The following is a 25,318-nucleotide window of genomic DNA, read 5'->3' as shown; positions in this document are numbered from 1 at the left end:
TTCTTTGTGGCCTCCATCCAATTTGAAATTGACGAAGAAAAACTTAACATAAAACTCTTTGATATGGAGAGATTCTTTAATAATCTCACTTGCATTAGGATCTTCAACTACGCTTTTTTCTCCACTTTCATCGGCCTCCTCGCTCATTTTTTTCAAGTGAAGAGCAAAAGTTTCTCCAATACCTTTTTTGGTCAATTCTTCCATATTTTCCTAAATTATCATCCAAGGGAGAAAACTTTGGAGCATCCATAGCTTGGGAGAGACAATGACACAAACATTATAAGAAATCAATAGGAATATAGATGTAAAAAAATATAAGAGATAGAGAAGTATTTATAGATTATCAATTATATATTTTTTTGTGAGTGCTTAAATAGAATGATTGAATTTGTTGGTCTTTTTTTTTTTTAATTCAATCTCTTATTTTTTAAATAAACTTCTCTCCAAAAAAACAAGAGAATAATGAAACTAAATATATAATCAAATATCCAACAAATTTGGTTCAAGCCCAATCAAGGAGGTTTAATAAGCCAAGTCAATTTAGTTTAAGCTAAAAACAACTCAAACAACTTGGTCTTAATTTGGAAGAAACTCATCCGTTTTCAGCAGCGCTTAAGTCAAGTAGACAACTACATTCTAGTAACTCATCTCAAGCATGCAGATTTTTCGACAGGTACAATATTTAAAGTCGACATCTATAATTATACAAGCAGACAATTTTAGTCATGAAAAGTTTTCAATATACACCAAATCATTAACTTCTTAGGAACCCAATAAACTAATTAATCAAATTGAATATTTTAATTAAGACATATTACTTATATATATAATTAATTAATTTTGGAGCATTTAAAATTCTATAAATATATGATGAAAGGCCATTTAAAGAAAGCGATTCCTTGCTATCGTGTCACGTGTTAAAGACCTAAAACCTGTGGCTGCGACCTAAGCTTCGCATCTCCTCTTCCTCTTGAATAGCGATAGGGCCGCGAGTCCTGACGATCGCATGGGATAGAAAGAAAGCAAAACACCCAAACCAGAAAGCGAGCGACGCAGGGGGAAACCGGGAAAGAAGTCATGGCTTCGAGTTCTGCTGTCTTTCAGTGCCCAACTTCTCCCCGACCTCTCATCGCGGGCCACCGCACTGCTGTTTTCGGCCGCCGTCGCCTTTCCGTCCGGATTACGACGTCCGCTCTCTCTCGGAGGAAGCCCCTTCGCCATATCGTGGCCTCTGCCGCTGGTAGCACCCTGTCGCTGCCGTTCGTCAAGAGGAAGCCCTGCTTCAATGTTGTGGCCTCCTCCTCTACAGTCGACATCCCTCCCGCCTTCTCTGACTCCAACTTCCTCGATGCTCTCGAGCGCTGCTTCGCCGCTTCACCGGATTCCGGACCCTCCTCTTCTGCCAATGGCGTGATGCTCTCGCCGACGATGAAGAAAGAGTATGGGGCGTATGGTGCGGTTACTCTCGAGAAGTCTAAGTTGGATCTCTCTCAAAAGACAACTAAGTCGAGTCCCGAAGTGAGTCCAACTCTTTCCCTCTTTCTTTTATGGCAGCGTTAGATTCTGTTTGATGCTAATGAGTTGAAGATTGGAATCGTGGTTACCCTTTCTGGCTTGTTTTCTGGAGGGACAGATAACCTAATTCTTATTTCCACGGGTGTTTCAAGTAAACGACCTCGTTGCTGCCCTAGTCATGGTTGTGCTTGAGTGGATTCGGCTGGAAGCTTTTATACTGCTCTATGTAGTCGTAGGAAGGACTTCTGGCAGGAACTGTTGAAGAAGTCAGCTGTCTATTTATTAGTATTATATTTTATTTGATAGTTATATTGAAAAAAATCCGATGTAGTTCGAGTGAGTTGCTATTTTCTTTCGTGCATAACCTTTTATTGATATTTACATGATCTATCCGAGAAATCTAGCTCGGTTCCTGAGTAACAAACTAACTGTTAAGCCTGTTATGCAACTGAGAGAACGCCAAAGTTGATTAGTTTTTGTGGCTGGTGGAAGCATCATGGTATTTCCTCGAAATTGCACTTGAAAATTTGAATTATTATACCAAGTGGACAAGAGAGGATAGTCTCCTGTGGTTGCTGTCAATCTTACCAATGATGTAGCCATTGGGGAATTGTAATGACCAGGCACAGATTTGTTGCTTTTCCTTTCAAGTTGTGTTAATTTAGAGAAGCAGAAGTTTGATTGAATGATATTTTCTTATAACTAGAGTTCTGGGCAATTAAGATTCCTTAAATAGATTAGTGGGATGGAAATCAAAATTCGAGATGGATTTGTGTTGACTCATGAATAAAGAAAGTCCTTTTATCATTTGAATGTTGATAAGTATGGATAGACATGTACATTAGGGGATTTGTCTTAAAAGAGGTGACATTATGACTAAGGGAGATTAAGATGATGTGATGAAATCGCATGGGCTTTTCCTACCTGGTGCCCATTATGTATAAAGGAAAGATTATAAAAGTACATTAGTTCATGAAGTCAGTTTTTTTGCATTGTATCAAGTGGGGGTAAGACGGCTGATGATGCTTAGTGTTTTGGTGGTGGTTGCGAACATCAATCTGGTTCTTGTGAATGTATCAATAATACCCAAATAGGGATTGAATGATAAAAGGGTGCTAATACAGCATCCTTCATTTTCTATTTCCATGTATTGAAACTATTAATACAGTGAAATAGAGTTTTGAGCATTAAGTAAGATTTGAATGGAGATGAGTTTGGTAGAAATGAGTACCTAATGCTCCGGAGAAAATTTCTTAATGGGATACAAATTGGCTATCTTAAAATACCATTTATATTTTTGAATAGATATTCTATAACTCTAAATCCCAAAATCTTGGAAGGCACAAATTGAATATTTATTTGTAAAAATTATATTTACGCAAGAAAAAAAAGGATATATAAAGATATGTTAAAATTTGGAGGGGTTGCACGCCCTCTCATGTCTCCATTAAATCTGCCCTTGCTCTTAAGTATGATTCCATAATCAATTATTGGTGAGAATAACATAGTAGTAGGCTAGTATGTTATGGTCATTTATGTTAAAATGCATAGGAACTTTCTTAAAATAGTTGTAAACTTAGAATAAGGTGATTTTTCCTGCTTATGATGATGTTGATGCCGTTTGCGTGGAAATGCATGCATGTTGAGGTGTGCATTTATTATCAGAAAAATCAAAACCATAGAAATGCAAGAGCACGTGGAGGAAGTTTTTTTTTTAACATATTTAAGTGCCTCTTTATTTAGTAATGCTTATCATTTAATGTTGTCAAGGTGCATATGCAAAAGAAAGCCCTATATTATATGTACAAGCAACACATTTCCTGTGAAACTTTGTCGTCTTCTTAAGAGTAGCAATCACTTTATTTTATAAACCACATATTAACTACAAAACATTGTCAAATGAACCCTGACTAATAGATTACATATGTAAGATATGTGTTACGTTTGGACCGGTCCCAGCTGGACCGGTCCGGTTCTACACCCGGCGGCCCAGAGCCGTGCGGAACCAATCGCAAAATTGGCTGAAGAAGGAGCTGGCCCAGGCAAGCTTTGAGCGTTTCTTTGGAGGGCATTTTTGAATGAGGAGGGTGTTTAGGTAATTTGTATCTTTCCTTTTGCTTTAATTAGGGAGTAATTAGGCAATGAGGGATTATCTTGAATTTGAATCTTATTTGAGATCTAGGTTTTGTTCTTGAGCTCTTGGCGTTGCCGGAGATTGTGGAGAGTAATTCCTTCCTCTCGAATTGAAGGAAAAGTGTATCTTTCTTTGTTGTTTGCATCTACTATTGGAATACAAGAGTTTTGCTTCGTTTTCTCTCAGATTTCTAGTGAAAATCCCTTGTTTCTCTCTGTTTTGTGGCTGTTTCCTGTGGTGGACAGCAACCATATTGCTGTGATTTACTGATTTGGGTTAGGAATACTTGTGAATACAAGTATTTTCTATCAATATGCTGAAATTATGATCATGTAAATAGCTGCTCTTTAGTAACTAGTCTATGTTTGATATGTTAAACTTGAAATATAACTTGTTTTAGAATATATATACCATTCTATTTATATGTTTATCTTCTTGTTGAAACAAAATGAAACCACATAATCCACTCATTTCATCTCAGTATCTCACTGACAAATTTATTGTTTACCTTACTTAAAATTTCATTATTTGCTAATGTCTAAAATAAGTTGAAATGCACTTGGTGCCTATGCTGCTAGTCCATTGTCAGGGTATGCTTTGACTACTTTTCATACAACTTCACCATCTTACATTTCTTGCTTGAAATTTTGGATGGGATAGTGTTCAAAATTATTATTTTTATAAGAATTGCACAAGTAGCATCTATTAAAGATAAGAATATAGATAATAGGCCAAGTTGTTTTGGGCTTGTACAAATGGGCACCAATAGATGCACCAGCAATGTAGGGAGATGAAATTTAAGGACATAGAGTTAAGGAGATAGAGTTAACTTAGATGGAATAGGATGGAAAGTAGATTGATTAAACATAACATGATCGAGTTCAAAGAAGTTTTTGTAAATGGGAATGGGAATGCAAAATAAAGATTCTTGAATCCAATCCCCTAAATATATGGAATAAAGCTAGTGTGACTGGTTAAGCATACAACAATATACCCTATTTGCTTTAGTGTGGCTTTAACATTATTCAAGCCAGAAATATGTGCATTCTAGTTTTTTCTAACTATTGCCATCATAGTACTTTCATCACTTAATTCTTTTTACTCTATCTTAACTACCCCTTTGTGAAAATTTATTTAAAATTTACTTTCCTATTATTTAATATTTTCTATCTTTTGCAATATCTCTTGGCTTCACCACTTGTCCATCATTTTTTTATTATGTTTATTTTTCTAGGTTTTGTTTAGTTCTTTTTCATTTGTTATTAGGATGTTTTTAGACAATTGTTTTTATCTTCTAAATATTTCTTTTTTTGTCCTTTGGCATTATTTTAATCTTTTATGCAATATTTTTGTATTTTGTAGTTAGCGACAGGTGGGGGAGGTGGAGATATTGGAAAGAAAAATTTTCATGGAGGGGGTGATGGAGGTGATGATGATGGTGATGATGATGACTACTTTGATGACTTTGATGATGGAGATGAAGGAGATGAAGGGGGATGGTTCAGAAAGAGGATTGTTATAAAGGAGGTATCCATATTATTCCTTTCCTTATTCATTTATATAATTCATTGTTTTCAAAAATGAAGATAATTCGTCAAGGAATATCATCATTTCTAAATCCACTAAATATTTTTGACAGTTTTTTGATAGGGAATTTGTTGATGCTGTCTTTAATGAGTGGTATAAAACCATGGCAGATTTGCCTGGTGGACTACGGCAAGCTTGTGAAATGGTATTGCACATCTTGTACATTTATGGTTTTCATTCATGATTATGCTTAAGGTGTAAATTTGGAATTGAATTTTAGGGTTTGGTGAGCTCAGCACAATTGGTTCGTTTTTTATCAATCAATGCCAGACCAACAACATCTAGGCTTATTTCTCGAGCTCTTTCTCCATCCCTGTCAAGAGCCTTCATTGGAAGGTAATAGTGAAAGGGAAAGCTTGTCCGCCTATTATTTGCATTGAAGTTGCTTTGCATGAGAGTACTTGCTTCTGAATATTAACCCTATGCATCTCTAGTTAATTTTAGTTTCTGAATACATGCTTGTGTATAGCCGACTTCAAATTATTGGAAGAAGATCATGAATTTTAATTTATGGATACATGCCTTTGTAGAGTAGGCCCAATTTATTGAGTAACAGTTATGATGACAATGATACAAACCTATGTAAGTACATAATTGGATTTCGTTGTTTCGTGTTGAATGCATTTAATATTCTAAATGTGCAATTTTTATTTTTTTTTACTAAATGTGCAAAATTGATTTTTCAAGTTTTGATTCTTTTTGATATCTCAACTGTCACATTTATCTGCATTTGATTTCATATATTGTAATAAATTTAGAGAATTTAATATGGATATTTAGGAAGAAAAGGGATATACATTCAAAATGAAATGTAGCTTTTTGTTATGTTTCTTGACATTATATATATATATATATATATATATATTGTTAAATTCAGAGAATTGGAGAGGGAAAATGCTTAATTTTATTGAACAAAATTATCCCTATTTAGTGTTTATAGATCTATATAATATAGCTATGGGAAATTTTTCTTAAGTGCCTTCTCTTTTATTTTCTTTCTATTTTATGAGATATAAAACTTTTCTGTTTTTGTTTATTTTTTTCCTACTTTCACAAAAAATTGTTGCCACACTTTCCTCTTCATGGGCAACAATAACAATAATGTTCATATTCCCTTGGTCTTGAGTTCCCTTAGGTCTAGGGGCTGCACTTCAAAAGGAGAAATGCAGAACTTCCATTCAAGATTTCGATTGAATGAAAAGAATTACCGAAAGTGATCGCAATTGGTTGGCATTTTCTTGAAGGGAAGATGAAAACTAGGTCATTTACTTGGCACCATACCTAAAAAACAGGAGATCCCATGTTAATGTTTGGGGTACATGACTCTATGGTGATGTTATGATTATGGATCTCTATAACACTGAAGATAAGTGATGTGTGTTTCTCTACTAGCAAATAAAATATGGGATAAGATAAATCCAATGTATTCTAAAGTTCGTGATGCTACTCAACTATGTGAAGTCAATGGCTCAACAAATTAGTGTCAAATACAAGTGTTCAATTTGTTTTTAATAATTTTTTAATCGGACACGTCTTCGGCACACCTCTTTAAGGAGAAGTATCGGTGCATCTTAGTTCTCTCCTAACTTCAAACACATGTCAGTATGCAAATCCTAGATTTAAGAGATTCTAGAGCAGACATGCACTCTATTCATTGTACATATTAAAACTATGGAACCTCAAATATTTGTCTTCCAAATAACCTTTCATTAAGGTTTAATATTATCGTGTTGTGTAGGCTCCTTAATAAAAAAGCAAAAAAAATACTCACATGGATATATTTTTTGAGATGACGTCTAATATATGATTTATTTTAGTACCGTCGGTGTCATCTTGTTGCCCCATTTGAGCAACGCTTTGCTATTTTTGTTTTAGTCTAAGAGATTTTCATTTTGAATCATAATTATATCATATGATTCTGTATTTCTTCTACGTTTTACAGTTTAGATAATGAAAATGTTCTTTGCTTTTTAAATATTAGTTGTATCATACATATTGTTAATCCCTTGAATTTTCACTCCCTCAAGGCTTAGATATTGTTGCTGCCCCTACTCAATATTATTTTTAAACTATTCTGTAGCTGTCTGAGTTATTTAAGCTCTGTTTCTCACTTAACTTGAAGTTTGCCGCATATAAATTTATTTTAATGCAACAAACACCAAATTCCACAGTGGTGGATAAAGTTTTTTTGCTTTACTTCTTGCTGTTGGTTTTTGCCTTTGCTGGGCAATTTTCATTTGCTTATATTCTTGCAGGATGATCGCTGACCCATCTTTCCTTTACAAGCTACTATTGGAGCAAGCCGCCACTATAGGCAGTACTGTTTGGTGGGAGTTGAAGAACCGCAAAGGAAGGTAGATTATCCCAATTGAAATTCGTAGTAAAGTACTTGCTGATGCAATTTATTGATAAGAATCCGATTTACTGTATCTAGGATTAAAGAAGAGTGGGATTTGGCACTTATTAATGTTGTGACAGTAGCTACCTGCAATGCTTTCATTGTCTGGTCACTTGCACCTTGCCGTTCATATGGGAGCACCTTTCGGTTTGACTTGCAAAATACAATACAGAAGCTCCCTAATAATATTTTTGAGAAGAGTTATCCTATGAGAGAGTTTGATTTACACAAGAGAATTCACTCTTTCTTTTATAAGGCTGCAGAACTTTGTTTGGTTGGGTTAACAGCTGGATCAATTCAAGGTTCCTTGTCGAAAGCAATTTCCTCAAGGAAGGAAGGAAGGTTTGTACTCAACATAATTCTTTGTATGGCTCTTCTATTCATCCAGAAAATTCAGTTTACCGTCTAGAACTATCTAACTTCACTATTTGTGATATCGAATGGATAGGCTATCAGTTACCATTCCATCTGTGAGCAACAATGCTCTTGGCTATGGGGCTTTCTTAGGGCTCTATTCAAACTTACGCTATCAGTTAATATGTGGGATTGACAGAGCTATGTTTGATCGCTTTGATGTCCTGGGTGTTGCGATGATATTCAGCACCGTATTGAGGTATGAAATTGTATATCTTTCAGGAGTCCTTTGCTTAAACATGTTATTGGTCAATATTCAGTTTTCTTCGTCTTTTACCTGGCAAACCCTGTTCAGGCATGCTCTAATTTAATCTTTCTGGCTGTTCTTGTATTTGTAATCTTTTCCTGTAATTTTGAAAAAACTTGCCATATGTAAATTCAACGTAAATTTAAGAACCTACTCCCTATTTTAAACCACAATTGAATTACTTTTTGATATTGTTTGATAATAGAAATCACTGATATGGTGAACTGGCGATAATTGAACAGTAGTTTTGACCTATTTACTATGAATGCTTCAAAAATTCTTTTAATATAAAAGAAAAAAATTAAACTTTTGTGATAAATGGGGTTTTATGTTGGATGTTAGGATATGCTACTCGGGGATCCTAGTTGAAATTTATCTTCTTGGCAATCAGCTGACGTTTATATGTAGTAAAGTGGGAACGTGGGTTGCTTTTATGGTGTAAGGGTCAGACACTTGAAGAGATTTCTTGAGCATTTTTGGTGCATAACAGGGTCCAGTGGTTCTCTATGGTTGGCAGATTTTGGGGGAGTTGTCAAATTAAAATATATTTTTTATTTAATAGTTTAACAATGAGATTGAAATTTTAATTATGAATCATAAACTTAGGTGGTTTAGAGTAGACATATCATGGAGGACATAAGATCTACATTGAAACTCATAGAATTAATGCAAATGAATTAAGAAGGAATAGTGTTGAATAATTCACAACCATTACTTTCCTGAAGTAGGAAACAAGTATTTCCGTTCATTCCAAAGAGCTATGGACTCACTACAATTGGAGGCAAGTATGCTGGTAAGCATCCTAGGGGTGTAAATATTGAGATTCCTGCACATGGTGAATTGTCTAGGTTTGAAAGTGTGTTGTTATGGCAGTGGGGCTCCTCAAATTGCTGACATGGCTTTTTTTCCACCCCTGAATATTGTCCTATGGCCGATGTGTTGAGCAAATTTAGTAGATACCTTTTGTATTCGTTCTTAGAGATTTTTTCTTCTAATTTTAGAAGTTTTTAAGTGCCATTGTTGCCATATCGTCTCTTGTCGTTTATAGTTTATTTTTTCTTGATTTTACCCATTATAATTCCTATAAATAAAGCCATGTTATATCCAAATAAAACAATGGAGTATTCAACATTTCTTACCTCCTATTTCTCTTCTACTTCTTTCTTAAATGGTATAAAGAATAGGCTCTGTCTAAGTGATGTCTGACAACTGCAAGAGGACCATATCTAGGTATGGGCCGTATGACAAAGGAGAGAAGTTTGATTCTCCCTCCAGCTTACCAAATTATACCATTATTTGGGGATTCTCCATGGAGGCATGGAGCATTCACTGCTTCTAATCACTTCCTACCAATGAATTGGGAAGATCATCTTCCAACCATCTTGACTCGTTGAAATTGTGATTTAGGTTATGATGCACAGACACGGACACGGCGACACGGAGACGACATGACACGGACACAAGACATGTCAATTATTGAAAATATAGGACACGGACAGTCGGACACAGGTTGGACATGTTATTATAATTTTTATATTTTAAAAATAGTGTATTAAAATGTAATAAGTATAATATTAAAAATAATTTAGAAATATTAAGTCATTTAACTAGAGGTTGTGCTTAAAATGATAATATTAGGATGTCGATTATTTATCATCGAGAGAGGAGACAATAATGTTGTCGAGAGTCGGACATCAATGTTATGCAGTAAATATCGGGCGTCTATGTTAAGAGAGTGTTTATCATGTATATTGATAGTATGTTGGTCGTTGATGTTGGGAAGACGTCCGACAAAGATGAGATGTCGAGTTGTGGGTGTAAAAATTGCTAGCGTCAAACATTAATGTCAAGACAATGTTAGACTTTGATATGGAAATCATTTTGAAATGTAGATGTTGTAATGATATCAGACATCGATGTTTAGATGACATCAGATATTTTTGTGAAATCAAAGTCATAACCCTCCAAAGAGAAATGAAAATGAGAATATTCAATGAATGAGATATTGAGTGCGGGCGATTGATTTAGTGTTGTGGATAGGAAATAAGAAATTTAGTTTTTATAATTTAAATAAGTAAAATTTTTAAATACAAGAAATAATATTTAACAAAATCATAAAATATTTAAGACACACATGTCCAATTTGTATTTAATATTTTTTATCAGACATGTTTTTGGCATGTCCGACACGTGTCGGATGAGCGTCGAACGTGTGTCGTGTCGGATGTATTGGACACTGTACGCCTCTTTTGAGCAGAAGTGTCGGTGCATCATAGGATTTAGGGAAGAGGAAAATTGGATGCCTAATTGGTATTATTCATCTATGAAATGGTTTACCCTTCCTTTCCATCATGGGAAATCAACGATGTCCTGTTGATGTCTTGATTTTTCAATTCCACGAAAGAATACATTAGATCACAACTCCACAAAAGCAATTGAGAGAAAGTCAACATTCACTTATTGGAATCTTGAAAATTTCACTTAATTGTGTTAATTACAAGATCAAACTTAGGACTTCAGTTCAAGAAATATGATTTTCACAAAAAAGATAGAAAGCACGACTAGTTGCGAAAGGATTCTCCCAAATGTATAGGATTGACTATTTTGAAATCTTTGCTCCTATGGTGAAACTTATCGACGACTTCTTTCAATTGCAAATTAACATTAACTTGTGATAGGAAGTGGATGCCCTTTTCACAAAAATATCGCTATGATACCAATTTGATAGGAAGTGGATGCCCTTTTCATAAAAATCAGCAGATGAAACATAAAAAAATTGGGAAGAAGAATGCCAAAATTCAGTAAACTCCAAAACATCCTCTCGAAATCACCATATTGTTATCCTTAAATTGGCTCCCATAATTTCCTCCCAAATCAGCCCCCTTTCCCTAAATAATTCCATCTTAGATTTGAATTCCAATTATATTTATTTTCCTAATTAATTCTCTCCTAACTGTAATTAAAATTTTCCTAAACAACCCCCACTTAATTCCTCATTTTTCTTAAATAATTCCCTCTTATATTTTGAATTCAAATTAGTTCTCTTGCTTAAATAATTCCCTCCCAACTGTAATTTAAATATTCCTAAATAATTCTCCTTTCATTAATAACATTCCTAATACCTCTCTCTCGATTAGGAAACTTTCGGATTCTCTCCCAATCAAATCAGTCGGTCCATCAATACTCCCATCCCGAAGTGCCACATTGTCCTCAAGGTGGAACGAAGAAAACTGTCGCTGAAGCACTTTATTAGTAGCACTAAATTGAAAAATGGATTGATATTGGGTCAAATAATCCCTTCCTCCAACATCTTCTTAATCAATTTCTTGATCTCATCCTTATGGATTTGGGGATGATGGTACAAACGAACGTTGATAGGTGATACTCCTTCAAAATAATCGCATGTGAGAGGAGGCAACCCATGAACTTGCTGGAACACCTCTCGATACTGTTGTAGGAGTGGCTGAAGCATGTCTGGTGTTTCTATCTTCTCCCCATCTTCTTCTCCTTCCTAACTTTTCAGCTCCACAAAAAATCTCACTCTTTCACCCTTTCTCTTTCTTAGAAGTGGCTCCAAAGATGGCATCCCTCTTCTTCCCCCAAAAGCTCTACCTCCTTCCCTCATCGTCTCTATATTAGGGTTTCACCAACTTCCTTGTCCAATCAACAATTCTCTCGCCTCCGATGTTATTTATTGGGTGTGAAACTCTAATAGCTTCTTTATCATTTCTCCTAGGTTGGAAAACTTTTCCTCAATTGATGTCATTCTATCCTCAAACGCCAATTTGAGTTGGTCAATTTTTCCTTTAAGATGCTCTTCCAAGGAATCAACTTTTTTTGCTGTCATAGGTCCCAAAAAAGTGCTCTAATACTGATTTGAGAGAAAGTGAATGCACTTTTCACAAAAATATGGCTATGATACCAATTTGATAGGGAGTGGATGTATTTTTCACAAAGATCAGCAGATGAAACACGAAAATTAGAGAAGAAGAACACCCAAACATATTTTTTATTGAAAGAACTAAAAAGAAAAATGAAAGATACAATTGGATCTTCAATTAGAGAGGAAGATCTAATTGAAGATCCGACTCTCCCAAATCCCTAGCCTGCCGGCTAGATCCCAAATAATCTAAGAATAAATTAAATTCAGCAAACTCTAAAACATCCTCCTAAAATAATCCTATTGTTAGCCTTAAATAGGCTTCCATAATTCCCTTCCAAATCAATCTCCTTTCTCTAAATAATTCTTTCTCAAATTTGAATTCAAATTATATTTATTTACCTAATTAATTCTCTTCTAATTGTAATTATAAGTTTCCTAAACAATCCCCCCTAATTTCCTCTTAGATTTTGAATTCAAATTAGATATCTTGCTTAAATAATTCCGTCCCAATTGTAAATTAAACATTCATAAATAATTCCCCTTTGATTAATAATCTTTCTAAGTACCTCTCTCTTCGGTCGGTCCATCAACTTGCCACTTCACCAAGTGAATGTTAAGAATGTATTCTTGAATGGTCACTTAAATGAGGAAATCTACATGAATCCGCCTCCAATAATGATTAACTTATGGAAGACAAAATTAGTTTGTAAATAAAAGAAATCTATTTATGGGCCCAAACAATCACCTTGAGTTTGGTTCAAGAGGTTCACAAATGATGTGAGTGAATGAGTATTGAAACATACTCACTTTGATCACACTGTTTTACAAACACGATAATGCCAAGTCTACTATATTAATTATACATGTTGATGACATCATTGCTACATTAGATTATGATTTGTAGATAAGTTACCTTTAAGAAAATAATTGATATAAGACTTCAAAATTTAAGATCTTGAGTATCTCAAATATTTTCGTAGAATGAAAATCTCTCATAACAAAATCTGCCTCATCATCTCTCAAAAAAGTTATGCTCTAAATCTCTTAAAAGAAATTGGCTTAATTAAAGGCAAATTGACACTCCAACTGATCCTAACATTAAATTAAGTGATTTAGCACCATCTATCTAGTCAATAAAGGAAGATATTGAAGGTTGGTGGGAAAATTCATCTATTTGTCTCATTTCATATCTGACATAACCTTTTTTGTCAATTTGGTAAGTAAGTTTATTTATGTTTTTTATAAGAACTCTTGAATGCTATTATTAGGATTTTCAAATACCTAAAAGGGGGTTTTTCTTTTAAAAAAGAGAATCCAAATTTATGGAAGCGTATACTGATGTTGATTTGGCTAGATCTATACTAGACAAAATATCCACTTATGAATAGTGGACATAAATGTGTGGGCAAATTTGTTGCCTGGAGAAGCAAAACAATAAAATGTAGTGACAAAGAGTAGAGCAGTACTAAAACTCAGATAAGTTAATTGATCTAGGAAGAACATCAAGTAACTATTTAGACTGCCATGTTATTAATTGATATACTATATCGATTATTAGTATAGCACAATCTTATCCATCACGATTGGACTAAATATATGAAGATAGATCGACACTTCATTAAAAAGAAAATTCGAAATGAGGATCCTATGTGTTTATATATTCCTTTCACCGATCAAATTGCTGACATCATTAAGAAAGGACTAGACCCTCTTATGAAAAATTAATTGATATTTTTTATTTCTTAGATGTTTACAAGCTGGCTTGACTAGTACTGAACGCTGTTTCTTACAAATATTATTAGATTAAACGAAATATTGCTAAAAGTTGTGAACAAGTTTTACGAAATCTTTTAAGTTGTGATCTAATCTCCCTCAATAGAACTGTAGAGAAGGATATTTATAATTGGGATAAACCTAACGATGATGATATGATCATTAATGATATATTTGTTTCAAACTTCTGGATTTTACATGCAGCAAACATTAAAAGCTGGATTATTATACTAGAACTTAAATCAGTTTTCATTTATTGTCAGCTTTTATTAATAATTTAAGTCTGTTCTAGATTTTTTTGAACCCTGAAGGAACAGATTTTTTTTTTATTAGTAGAAATAGCCATGTTACTGATATGCATCTTTCAGGGTTTTGAATGTTCATGTTGGGGAGAGTTCCAGACTTGCTTGGCTAGGAATTGAAGCAGATCCACTCGTTCATTCAGATACTCTCCTCAAAGCCTACAGCAGGCCACCAGATGCTGCTATTAACCAGCCATCTTCAAACTGGTTCATTTCCAAGAACGCCATAATATCTGGTCTTGGATTAATTGGTCTCGGTCAGAAGTCTGGAGATTCAGCGGACAAACGTTCAAAGCCTCGGCGAAAGAGAGTTTTAAAGAAAAAGATGAGCACAAGCTCGGCGTAGAAATTGATTTCAGAAATTTTTATGATTGGGACCTTTTTTTAGGTTTCGTTTGGGATATAGTTTTCGTATTGCTTTTTAAATCAACTTTTTAGTATAAAAATTTTAATTTTTAAACTAAAAAGTTATTTTAAGAAGCAATAAAAAGCGGTCACAAACGAAGCCTTAAGTGTGCTTGAAAACTTTGCGCCAGTGCTGTTTGAGATTCTGGTTGGAGAAGTCTGAGCTTGAGGGAATAAATGCGAGGAAACCAGCAGAGAAGCATGGCGGCCATTTCTCTTTTACAGAGCTGCATTGAACAAGATAGCCAATTTTGGCATATTATTTATTTTTTTTTTAATTGAATAGCTTCAGTTCTGTCAATATTTTCCAACTACGAATTCACAGTCTTCCAATGCTGTGGATTATATCTTTTTGGGCCTGAGAAATGAATGATTAGATGATATAATTTCAAGTATTAATAAACATTACCACCTTCTTATTTGATCATTAGTTATTAATTAAAACCATATGGTGAAGTCTTTTCTTAATTGATATTTATGAAATGAAACTATGAAATCATTTCATGAGTGTTTTATTGCCGATCATGTTGCCGATCATGTTGCCAATGGATTATATCTTGTTATTATTTTACTTTTCTTCCCTTGAAAGTAGAGCCTTGCATTGGTTACCTATACCCACACCCACCCACGTATCCACCCATTCCCAATGGGCATGGGTGGGTATGGGTATGCCCATGACCTCATGGGTGGGTACTCAACATCAGCGGACAAACCGATTTACATTACTAATCATCATATGTATGCAGTATATTACAGTAGTCTTTACTGCGCAGTGTGCAGTACTAAACCACGCCGCACCCATGATAAATTTTGAAATGTGGCTTGAAAGTTTGCAGTCAGAGAAAATGGCAATAAACCTCAAAGCCATTAATCCGTGGTAGATTGCATTCAAGAAGCGTGGAAAGTGGGTGGGTATGATATCCCGAAAGTCATCATAGATGGGCGTGGGTGGGCAAAGCCTGCCAGCACTAAGCGTGGGTACCCAACCAGGACCTCATGTAGGGCTCTGCTCTAAAGCAAAAATTGTTGTGGTGACTAAAATATGTGATGTAATCAGTTTGTTCAGTTAGGATAATTTGATAGCATCAAAGAATTTTTTAAGTTTCCCTGTTGATCATAAATTATATTTCTTGCAGGTTATTAATCTGATTTTGACTTCGATTGGGACGTCTTTTTTATTGTTTTTTAAACTAATTTTTCAGTTTAAAAAGCAGTACTAAATAAAGTCTTAGTTAAGGTTTATTTAATACATTTTTATTTTAAGATAAAAAAACATCACTTAAATGTGAGGGGGAAGAGAAATGATAGATTCTTCCTTAACTTTTACACTTAGTAAGCAGAATCTCATATCACTAACCACTGAAATCTCTCTCTCTCTCTCTCTCTCTCTCTCTACATTAGGTGACTTTGAAATTGAAAAATATAGGATTGAATGTGGGACTTGAAAATCATTTCCAATCTCTTGATTAGAGGTTTATGTCGGACATATATAGCTGTTTGTATAATTAGTTGAGTAATTATTGTAAAACTAATAATTTTTTAATTAACAAAAGAGCAAGTTGCATCTGATTATATGTATAGATTTGCGCTATCAAAAAAAAAAAAAAGGCTATCGCAACACAGATTTTGACCTATACAGGTTGTTATAACTGCCACTTTCGCTGCACTGTCATTGTAATTGTAATGCGTTGCAACGACATTCCGCAACGGTTTAAGGACCGGCGGGGCAGATATATGCTTAAGTGCTATTTTTAACAGTGGTTATAATCAATGCAAATTTATAGATTTGCATCTGTTATAACCGCCACAAATCTTAAAATTATGAACTGATTTACAGTATTGTGGCGGTTGCAATTGTGAAAGAGCCAAAAAAATGGCTTTAAAGGCTTTAAAAATGATATATACTTAATGAAAAAATAAAATGAGACAAAAAAAAAAAAAACTAGAAAGGTATAAGGAGAAGAGAGAATTCGTCCAATACAGCTGATGATGCTTCCAACATCAGATAAATTTGGGCTTAGATATGAGTTCAAAATAAGAGCAGTCATCAATAACATCACAATAACAAAGGCAAAAACAGTAGGCATCAATATCCAAACGCACTTTACATTGGTTGAAAACTAAGGCTTCGTTTGGGACGATTTTTTTACTGCTTCTTGAAACAGTTTTTTAGTATAAAAATTAAAATTTTGTACTTGAAAGGTGCTTTAAAAAGCAATTCTAAAATGACTTTCTAGTTTAAAATTTTCTAATTCATGAAATTTTTATACTAAAAAATTGTTTTAAAAATCATAAAAAAATGTTCCAAACGAAGTCTAAGATTTCATTTGGGAAAGCTTTTAACCACTGCTTTTTCACTGCTTTCAAAAAATTTTTATGGTAGAAAATTATTGTAGAAAGCAATAAGAAAGCTGTTCCAAACAAAGCATAAAGTTTCGTTTGGGCTAGTTTTCTTACTATTTTCTAAGACATCTTTTCAGCACAAATTATTTGAAAATAACGAAAAAATAAACACCAAAAGTTGTCTAAAAAAAACTTAAATTTGACTGCCATAACAATTTCTCATAAATTTTCTTACATAAACATTTCCTTAAAAAAAAAAGGCAATTTTTTAGTTTCATTTAAGTTTTCAAAATTATGTGTGCTATAACCCATTTCATCTTTTGAAGTAAAATATTTTTCTTAACTATGATTTAATTTTTTTTAATCATATCTACTTATTTTTTCAAAATTTTAATTGACTGTTCCTTAAAAATATATGAGTCTCAACATGAAAAAAATTACATAAATAAAAGAAGTATAATTATTAAAAAAAAAATGCCACGACATAATAATTAGTTGAGTAAAAAAAAAACAAAACTTCTCATGTGAAATATATGAAAGATGAATTAGCAAGAGAGGCAGAGAGCCCATTTACTTTTATTTCATTAAGGAATTGCATCACTCTAATATATAAATCTTTTTTGAAAGATAACAAAAAATAGGGTCATCGCAACACAAATTTTGACCTATAACGGCGGTTATAACTGTCATTTTTTTCTTTGCAACGGTTTTAAAATCGGTGCACCACAGCTGTAATTGCAATGCGATGCAACGACATTCAACAACGGTTTAAGAACCGGTGGGGTAGATATAGTGAAGTGTTATTTTTAGCAACGGTTATAACCGATACAAACTTACAGATTTGCATCAGTTATAACCATCATAAATCTTAAAATTATGAATTGATTTACAATATTATGATGGTTACAATTGTGAAAGAGAAAAACGGCTTTAAAGTCTTTTAAAATGATCTATACTTAAGGAAAATAATTAAAGGAGACCAGAAAAAAAAAACTAGAAAGGTATCAGGAGAAGAGAGAATTCGTCCAATACAGCTGATGATGCTTCCAACATAGCAGCTGAAATGTGTTATGTGAAGGTGATGGTTCGTTCTGTCAATGAGAGTCGAGAGTGAAGATAAATTTGGGTTTAGATATGAGTTCAAAATAAGAGCAGTCATCAATTGGAACGGCTTTTTTGCTGCTTCTTAAAACAGCTTTTTAGTACAAAAATTAAAATTTTTTACTTGAAATGTGCTTTAAGAAACAGTTCTAAAATGGCTTTCTAGTTTAAAATTTTCTAATTCACAAAATTTTTATACTAAAAAGTTGTTTTAAAAAGCATAAAAAGCTGTTCCAAACGAAGCCTAAGACTTCATTTAAGAAAGCTTTTAACCACTGCTTTCAAAAAATTTTTATGGTAGAAAACTATTGTAGAAAGCAATAAGAAAGCGGTTCCAAACAAAGCATAGTTTCGTTTGGGTTAGTTTTCTTACTATTTTCCAAGGCAGCTTTTTAGCACAAATTATTTGAAAATAGCGAGAAATAAGGACCAAAAGTTGTCTAAAAAAACTTAAAATTGAATGCCATAACAATTTCTTATAAATTTTCTTACATAAACATTTCCTTTAAAAAAAAAAGAAGGCAATTTTTTAGTTTCATTTAAGTTTTCAAAATAGAGATGTAGCCACAATTGATGGTAATAGTATGTGTGCTATAACCCCTTTCATCTTTTGAAGTAAAATATTTTTCTTAATTATGATTTAATTTTTTTTAATCATATCTACTTATTTTTTCAAAATTTTAATTGACTGTTCCTTAAAAATATATGAGTCTCAACATGAAAAAAATTACATAAATAAAAGAAGTATAATTATTAAAAAAAAAATGCCACGACATAATAATTAGTTGAGTAAAAAAAAAACAAAACTTCTCATGTGAAATATATGAAAGATGAATTAGCAAGAGAGGCAGAGAGCCCATTTACTTTTATTTCATTAAGGAATTGCATCACTCTAATATATAAATCTTTTTTGAAAGATAAAAAACCTTCATTCCATTTGATAGTTTTAGAAAGAAAAAAAAATTATATCAGAGCAAATAACATAACATAAATGATCAAATTTCACAATGTTATCTCTAAAAGAAATATATAATATATTTTTTTATAAAATGATTATTAATAAATATTACTATATACACATTTAATGAAATATACTAAAATTAATCAACATATGTCAATAAACAAAGCCCACCAAGAGAATATCAGACCTCTACCAACCAACACTATCACTATCATTTCCTTGGCCTTGCAATGTTCTCAAAGTGCAAATTATTACGTGCCGGTCACCAGATGCCGTCTGGAAGCCAATTAGGATGTGACACGTCACTAACACACTTCTCTAACGATATTGTGTACTGCTCGTATCAAATGACGTGGTGCGTCCTATTTGACTTCTGATTCATGTGGTGACCGCAAATAATTATTTCTCATTGCATAGGAGTTAATTTGAATCCTCCATGTGGAATTCCACTTTCACAATCTCTCTAAGGACACTCCAAACCCCAACACAAATATTATTATCCCAAGTCTTTATCAAAAGCATTCAAACAAAGGAGGCCATGCCTGCCATAAACTTTGACAAAGCCAACTACTTTACTCTTTTATACATTAAATATATCCAAACTTTGTTGCCTTTCCCCTTATTTGCGCCTGAAAATGAGCTCCCCATATCTACTTATAGCCTCACATCTCATTCACTTGAAAGAGAAACAAAACACAGAGGGGGAGTTAGTTAGAGATGGTCAAATTGAGATCGAAGAAGCTCTTCAAGACAAGTTCTAAGGTCGGCATATGCAGCGGCGGCGGCGACGGCGGCGGAGGAGGAGGCAAGTGCCGTCGTGAGATAGAGTGGGAGCTACGGCCCTGTGGCTTGCTGGTTCAGAAAAGAGAGGCCATCGGAGCCGATGAAAGCAAGGCGATGATCAATGTGAGGGTCTCCACTGGTTTGCGGTGGCTTCATATTTCCATCAGTGCCACTGCAACCTTTGGTATGTATTTCTTCTCATTTGAGCTCATTATGGCTTTCTTATTTTGCTTCAGCTTTTGCTATAGCAGCTCTGAGAAAGTTACCGTTAAACTTTTTCAAAAGAAAAAAAAAAAAACTCGCAACCACTATAGAAAAACTTGCTATCCAAGAAACAATTCTACAATCTCTATAAACAACAATTGATCTGAGTTTGAATAATTGGGCTGAGGGCATCTCCAACCGAACTCCAAATGTTTGAATGACGTCGCTTGCGAGCTCAAGCGGAACGGTAAAAATTTCCGCTATTTGGTTGCAAGTGAACAGTGGGACGCCAATATTGGTGTTGCACTGTTCATCTTCGCAATTTTTCTTTCTCTACTGAGCTTGCCGAAGAAATGCGCGAAAAGAAGAGAACAACCGTTACCTTTGAAAAGGGGGCAAAGTGGAGTTCTTTTTTTAGTTTCATGACATTTTGGAGTGAAAAATGAGATTTTCGTTGGAGACGCCCTTAAGCTAATAACGATGATGATGAACCTGTATAAATGCCAAAGTTTGTGAGAGTGCAGGTGAGCTTAAGGTGATCGTGTCCATGGAAACAGGCTTAGAGCCGAGGGAGCAGAGGCTTCTGTTTAAGGGGAAGGAGAAGGAAGATGGAGATCACTTGCATATGGTTGGGGTGAAAGAAGGGGATAAAGTGTTACTTTTGGAGGATCCAGCTATTAAAGAGAGAAAGCTTAGAAGCATTGGAAGTGCAATGAAGGCAATGGAGATCAAAGGCTCTTGCCCTGCTGCCATACCAGCTTAGTTTTAATTAAATCTTGATAATTTTGTTCATGATGTAATTTACTAACGGTTAATTATATGAAGAAGTGAAGTGGCGAAAGCTATATGGATGGAAAAAACAAATCTTGTTGATGCTCAAGGAGGATCATGCGATGTTATTAAGAGATTTTTTTTGGGTAAGTGAGTAGTTCTGATGAATCAAACATTGGAATCATGATGGAAATTCGACTATCTCTTATTACTGTATTAATAGCTGCTAATTGACGACCACTACTCCTAGATTTTCATATGAAGATTTTTCCCTCGCACCTTAACGAAGGCTTGTGAGTAGCATTGTCTCATAGTGCTAATCTAAAAAGAGAAATGGAAGGATCAAATGCTCAAAAGATTGCATTTTCTTTTAAAACGTGAACCTGCACTGCATTTTCAATGAAAGAAAACGTGAACCTGCACTGCATTTCAATGAAAATGCGACCATCCATTGCGTTTTCCTCATAAAACATTAAAGAAAATTAATTTTATGTAATATACTATTTTAAATTTTATGCTTTTCATTATTACCATATTAATGTTCTTCTTAATTTATACTTATTTAATATAATTATTCATTTAAATTTTCATGTTTGTATATTTAATGAAATTATTAATTACATAATAAAAGGATTTTTCTTATTTTTCTGAATGAGAAAATCTTACATAGATATATATGCTTCATTAATTAACATGGTTTCAATTATTACCATATTTATTATTATCTAATATTTTTTAATTTAAAATAAAATCTTACATATTTAAATATTTTTTAATTTAATATAAAATCTTAGGTTTTTAAATGATGCCTAAATCACTTTGTTAGTGAAAAAGGCTCTATCATAAATTTATTGACCCAATAGTCTCATCACTTATTTCAAAACACTTATTAATTGTTTTACGAGGAAAACATGATGGAGGATCGCATTTTCATTGAAAATGCAGTGCAGGTTCACGTTTTCAAAAAAAATGCAATGTACGATTGCGTTTTTTATAGAAAACGCACAACTGCTTTGCATTTTCTTTGAAAACGTGATTCTTGTACACTGATATGCTCCTTTTAAAATTTATTTAATATCATGCTCATTCTCTTACATGTTTTTTAAAGTATGATCCTTCTTAAAATTTTGCCTAACCAATGCCTCTCCAATCTTATTATTCCTTTTTTTTTTCTAAAGATAATTTGAAGGATAACTTATCAAATTCTGTGTCAAAATTATTTAAAAATTTAATAAATCTACTTTGAGATGCATAGAATATATATTACTTATATATTATATTTATCTTAAAAAAAATCAAGAATTTAAAGTATATATTGATAATTTTTTTTTTTAAAATCAATCAAATATGACTTAATGTTTTTAGCTCCTATATTTTCTTAACTGTTTTTTTTTTTTCAAAAGGTGATAATTGTTGATCATTGATTGCATTTTTGTTGTTAAAATAAAAAAACTTTCAGCTACAATTTCAAAAAATTTAAAATGTAATGATTATTAATCTAAAGAAAAAAATTGATTTATAGAAGATTATTTTATCATATGAGCTTTGATTATTATATTAAAAATAAAAATAAAAACATGTTTATTCACATTGTAAAATTGAAGAATGTGGATGATATTTTTTTTTTAGATTTTTAGTAAATTAAAATACAAATTCACACATAACATATAAAAATTTCGAATTCAAGAACTCTTGGTCGACTACCTATAACCCACAAATCAACAAAATAAGAAGTTGCATGACAATTATTATAATTATATGCATAACAAATAGAGCCGGATGATTGCATATTTCATATGCCCATAGATAGAAGCTCATTATGCCCAAACAATATTATTTTCCATTAAGGCTTTGTTTAAGGCAATCTTTTTACTGTTTCATTTTTTAAACTGCAACCACAATTTTTATTTGGTCACTGTTTTTTCACTGCAACAACAACAACATCAAGCCTTTATCCCACTACGTGCGGTCGGCTACATGAATCTTTTTTCTTCATTGTGTCCTATTAAAAGTCAAATTCTCGTTTAAATCTAATAAAGAAATGTCATTCATAATATTTTCTAAGCAAATCATTTTAGGTCTACCCCTACCTTTCTTAACATAAGTCAAATCTAATACCTCTAATGTTTTTTCACTACATTCAAAAAAATTTTGTGCTGAGAAGCTGCTTTCTACAGTAACTTTCAAAAATATTGATTTTTTTACACCAACTTTACAATTATCTTTATAAAAAAAATGCAGCTGTTCTAAATAGATCTTAAATCTTGTTCCAAATAGAAGAAAAATAAATGAGCTTAAGCCAGCAAAATGAATTTTTTTTTGAAGGTGCCTCTTTAATTATTCTTCATTTTCTCATCTCTTGAGATTATAATGGAGTTATGACTATCCATCAATTTTAATGATGAACACTAAAAACATGACAAGAGTTCATGCCTTTATGAATATGTCATGACTTTAAGCTGGTTAAAATATTTAAGTTATATTAATTCAAAATAATTGTATTCTCATTCAAGGAGTCATTTTTATTGGAATCATAATATTGTCCTCTTTAAATTCTACTATTATCATGTGTTCTATATGAATTAATTAAATGATTAATTAAATACTTACTAGTAAAATAAAATTCATTACTATGTAAATATAATTGTACGAATGCTTAGAATTAGGGATGGGATCTGAAAATCCGACCTGAGCCCAATTCAAAAATTTCGGATTATGATCAACCCTTTGTCAAATGGGTCGGGTTCGGGTTCCACGATTTGACCCATTTAAAAAATCGGATCAGGTCCAGGTCTACCCATTAACACGAAAGTTGACCCGTTTGAAAAATTAGTCACATTGTCCAATCGATCTCCAACTCCTTGTGTTATGATCCGCTCGCAAGCCCAAAACAATAACTATGTCGCACCGCATGCCAGCACAGCGTCTTGTTTATCGCAAGTCCAACTCACACATCACGCGATGTCTCGCACTTGATTCACGTCCCGATTATGGGTGTAAGTGAGCCGAGCTGGCTCGAGCTCAACTTGTTTATGAGCTTGCAAGCCGAGTTTATCGAGCTCATGAGTTGAGCTCGAGCTCGACTTCGAGGTCATTTATCAAACGAGCTCAAGTTCAAATCTGCATAGATTTATTTATCATAGCCTATTGATTTGATTTGATTTGATTGACCTGCATATTGTTTTCAGTGTCGTGCTTTGATTTCAGTTTTAGGCTTTGGTGACCTGCTGGGCTAGTTAAGCTCATTATATGTGGTTAATATTTCAGGTGCAGAGCCTCCCGCGTGATGCTTCTTCAGTTGATAGCGTAGCTTTGTTTTGTAGCTTTGGTAGATTTCTGTTTTGAAGCCGTCTGGGCTATTGTATATGACCTTTTGGACACTTCTGTTGATTATATATATGTTTATATGTGGTTTATTGTAATTGTTGTATTTCTTTCCTGTAATGCAATTATCTCTGGATGACTGTATTGAACTGAACGAAGTAAGATGAAAAGACCGACTGATCGATAGAAAAAAAAAAGAAAAAAAGAGATGAAAAGAAATGATAGATGAATCCTTTCACTATTGATATCTGGGGCATCACACTAGTCATGATCCAACTCACGCGGCTTCTCGCCCGCTGCATTGCACCGCGTGTCAAGCCCACGTTAGTCGAACCGGGCATCCCGCCTCAGCCCGCGAGTCCAACCCACGCTTCTAGCTCCTCCTACGACATGTGCGACATGCCATTCTTGCCCGACCCCAGCCCCGGGCCATCCGTGTCAGGTCGGGTTACCCCGGGCTTTTTGGAGGTTTGGTCGTAGTTGGAATTTTTTACCCATTTGCAAAAGCAGAACGTGTTCCGGTCCATCGAACAGCAATAGGTCAATGTCGAGCTCAACCCGAACCCAACCCGCAACCTGTTTTTTACACCCCTACTTAAAATTTTGAAGTTGAACACCACAATTTTTAAGGCAAGGAAATATTAGATACCACAAACACTTTGATGTTGGAGTTTAAGAAATATAAGAGAGGACATGATTTTTTTTTTAAATACTACAACTCTTACTAATAAAATTTATATACACTTAAGACCTTATCCACCATCTCCATAGACCATAGAATTCCACTATAGGATATGAAATAACTCCACTCATCATCTTCATGACCACCTATGAACATACACAATATTTATCATACAGTATATCAATGCATGGTTCTTACCCACAATCCACGGTCATCGTAACTTTTTCATAACAAGTCCGCATATACTTCACGTAATAGACAAACAACAACAACAACAACAACAACATCAAGCCTTTATCCCACTACGTGGGGTCGGCTACATGAATCCTTTTTCTCCATTGTGTCCTATTAAAAGCCAAATTCTCGTTTAAATCTAATAAAGAAAGGTCATTCCTAATATTTTCTAACCAAGTCTTTTTAGGTCTACCCCTACCTTTCTTAACACAAGTCAAATCTAATACCTCTACTCTCCTAACTGGGTCGTCGGAAGG

The 25,318-nt window shown here is 33.7% G+C and overlaps 2 protein-coding genes across 3 annotated transcripts; both read left to right on the top strand.

The window, feature by feature from the left end:
• Positions 1 to 934: 934 nt before the first annotated feature.
• On the top strand, positions 935 to 15,096 carry LOC110095398 (protein RETICULATA-RELATED 1, chloroplastic). Its single transcript, XM_020820933.2, has 8 exons — positions 935 to 1,518; positions 5,012 to 5,176; positions 5,289 to 5,381; positions 5,457 to 5,572; positions 7,492 to 7,590; positions 7,671 to 7,976; positions 8,083 to 8,247; positions 14,320 to 15,096. Exons 1-8 carry the CDS (start codon positions 1,078 to 1,080, stop codon positions 14,597 to 14,599), a joined length of 1,665 nt encoding a protein of 554 aa, XP_020676592.1. The 5' UTR covers positions 935 to 1,077; the 3' UTR covers positions 14,600 to 15,096.
• A 4,594-nt stretch (positions 15,097 to 19,690) lies between these two features.
• Positions 19,691 to 21,014, top strand: LOC110095697 (BAG family molecular chaperone regulator 1-like). 2 transcript variants are annotated; one of them, XM_020821347.2, is made up of 2 exons: positions 19,691 to 20,030; positions 20,608 to 21,014. In XM_020821347.2, exons 1-2 carry the CDS (start codon positions 19,781 to 19,783, stop codon positions 20,811 to 20,813), a joined length of 456 nt encoding a protein of 151 aa, XP_020677006.1. In that variant the 5' UTR covers positions 19,691 to 19,780; the 3' UTR covers positions 20,814 to 21,014. The 2 variants fall into 2 exon arrangements, with proteins under 2 accessions (XP_020677006.1, XP_020676999.1); XM_020821340.2 differs by having other exon boundaries at positions 20,575 to 21,014.
• The last annotated feature ends 4,304 nt before the right edge of the window (positions 21,015 to 25,318 follow it).

The sequence above is a fragment of the Dendrobium catenatum genome, unplaced genomic scaffold, assembly GCF_001605985.2.
Source record: "Dendrobium catenatum unplaced genomic scaffold, ASM160598v2 original_scaffold_76759, whole genome shotgun sequence".
NCBI classification, from domain to species: domain Eukaryota; kingdom Viridiplantae; phylum Streptophyta; class Magnoliopsida; order Asparagales; family Orchidaceae; genus Dendrobium; species Dendrobium catenatum.
The sequence above is the reverse complement of the archived record's forward strand: the minus strand, read 5'-3'. Positions and strand labels throughout refer to the sequence as shown.

Coding starts and splice junctions, on each gene's coding strand:
- LOC110095398 (XM_020820933.2), top strand. CDS start 1,078: ATGGCTTCGAGTTCTGCTGTCTTTCAGTGCCCAACTTCTCCCCGACCT. Junction 5,573..7,491: donor TCAAGAGCCTTCATTGGAAG/GTAATAGTGAAA, acceptor ATATTCTTGCAG/GATGATCGCTGACCCATCTT. Junction 7,977..8,082: donor TCCTCAAGGAAGGAAGGAAG/GTTTGTACTCAA, acceptor TCGAATGGATAG/GCTATCAGTTACCATTCCAT.
- LOC110095697 (XM_020821340.2), top strand. CDS start 19,781: ATGGTCAAATTGAGATCGAAGAAGCTCTTCAAGACAAGTTCTAAGGTC. Junction 20,031..20,574: donor CAGTGCCACTGCAACCTTTG/GTATGTATTTCT, acceptor GTGAGAGTGCAG/GTGAGCTTAAGGTGATCGTG.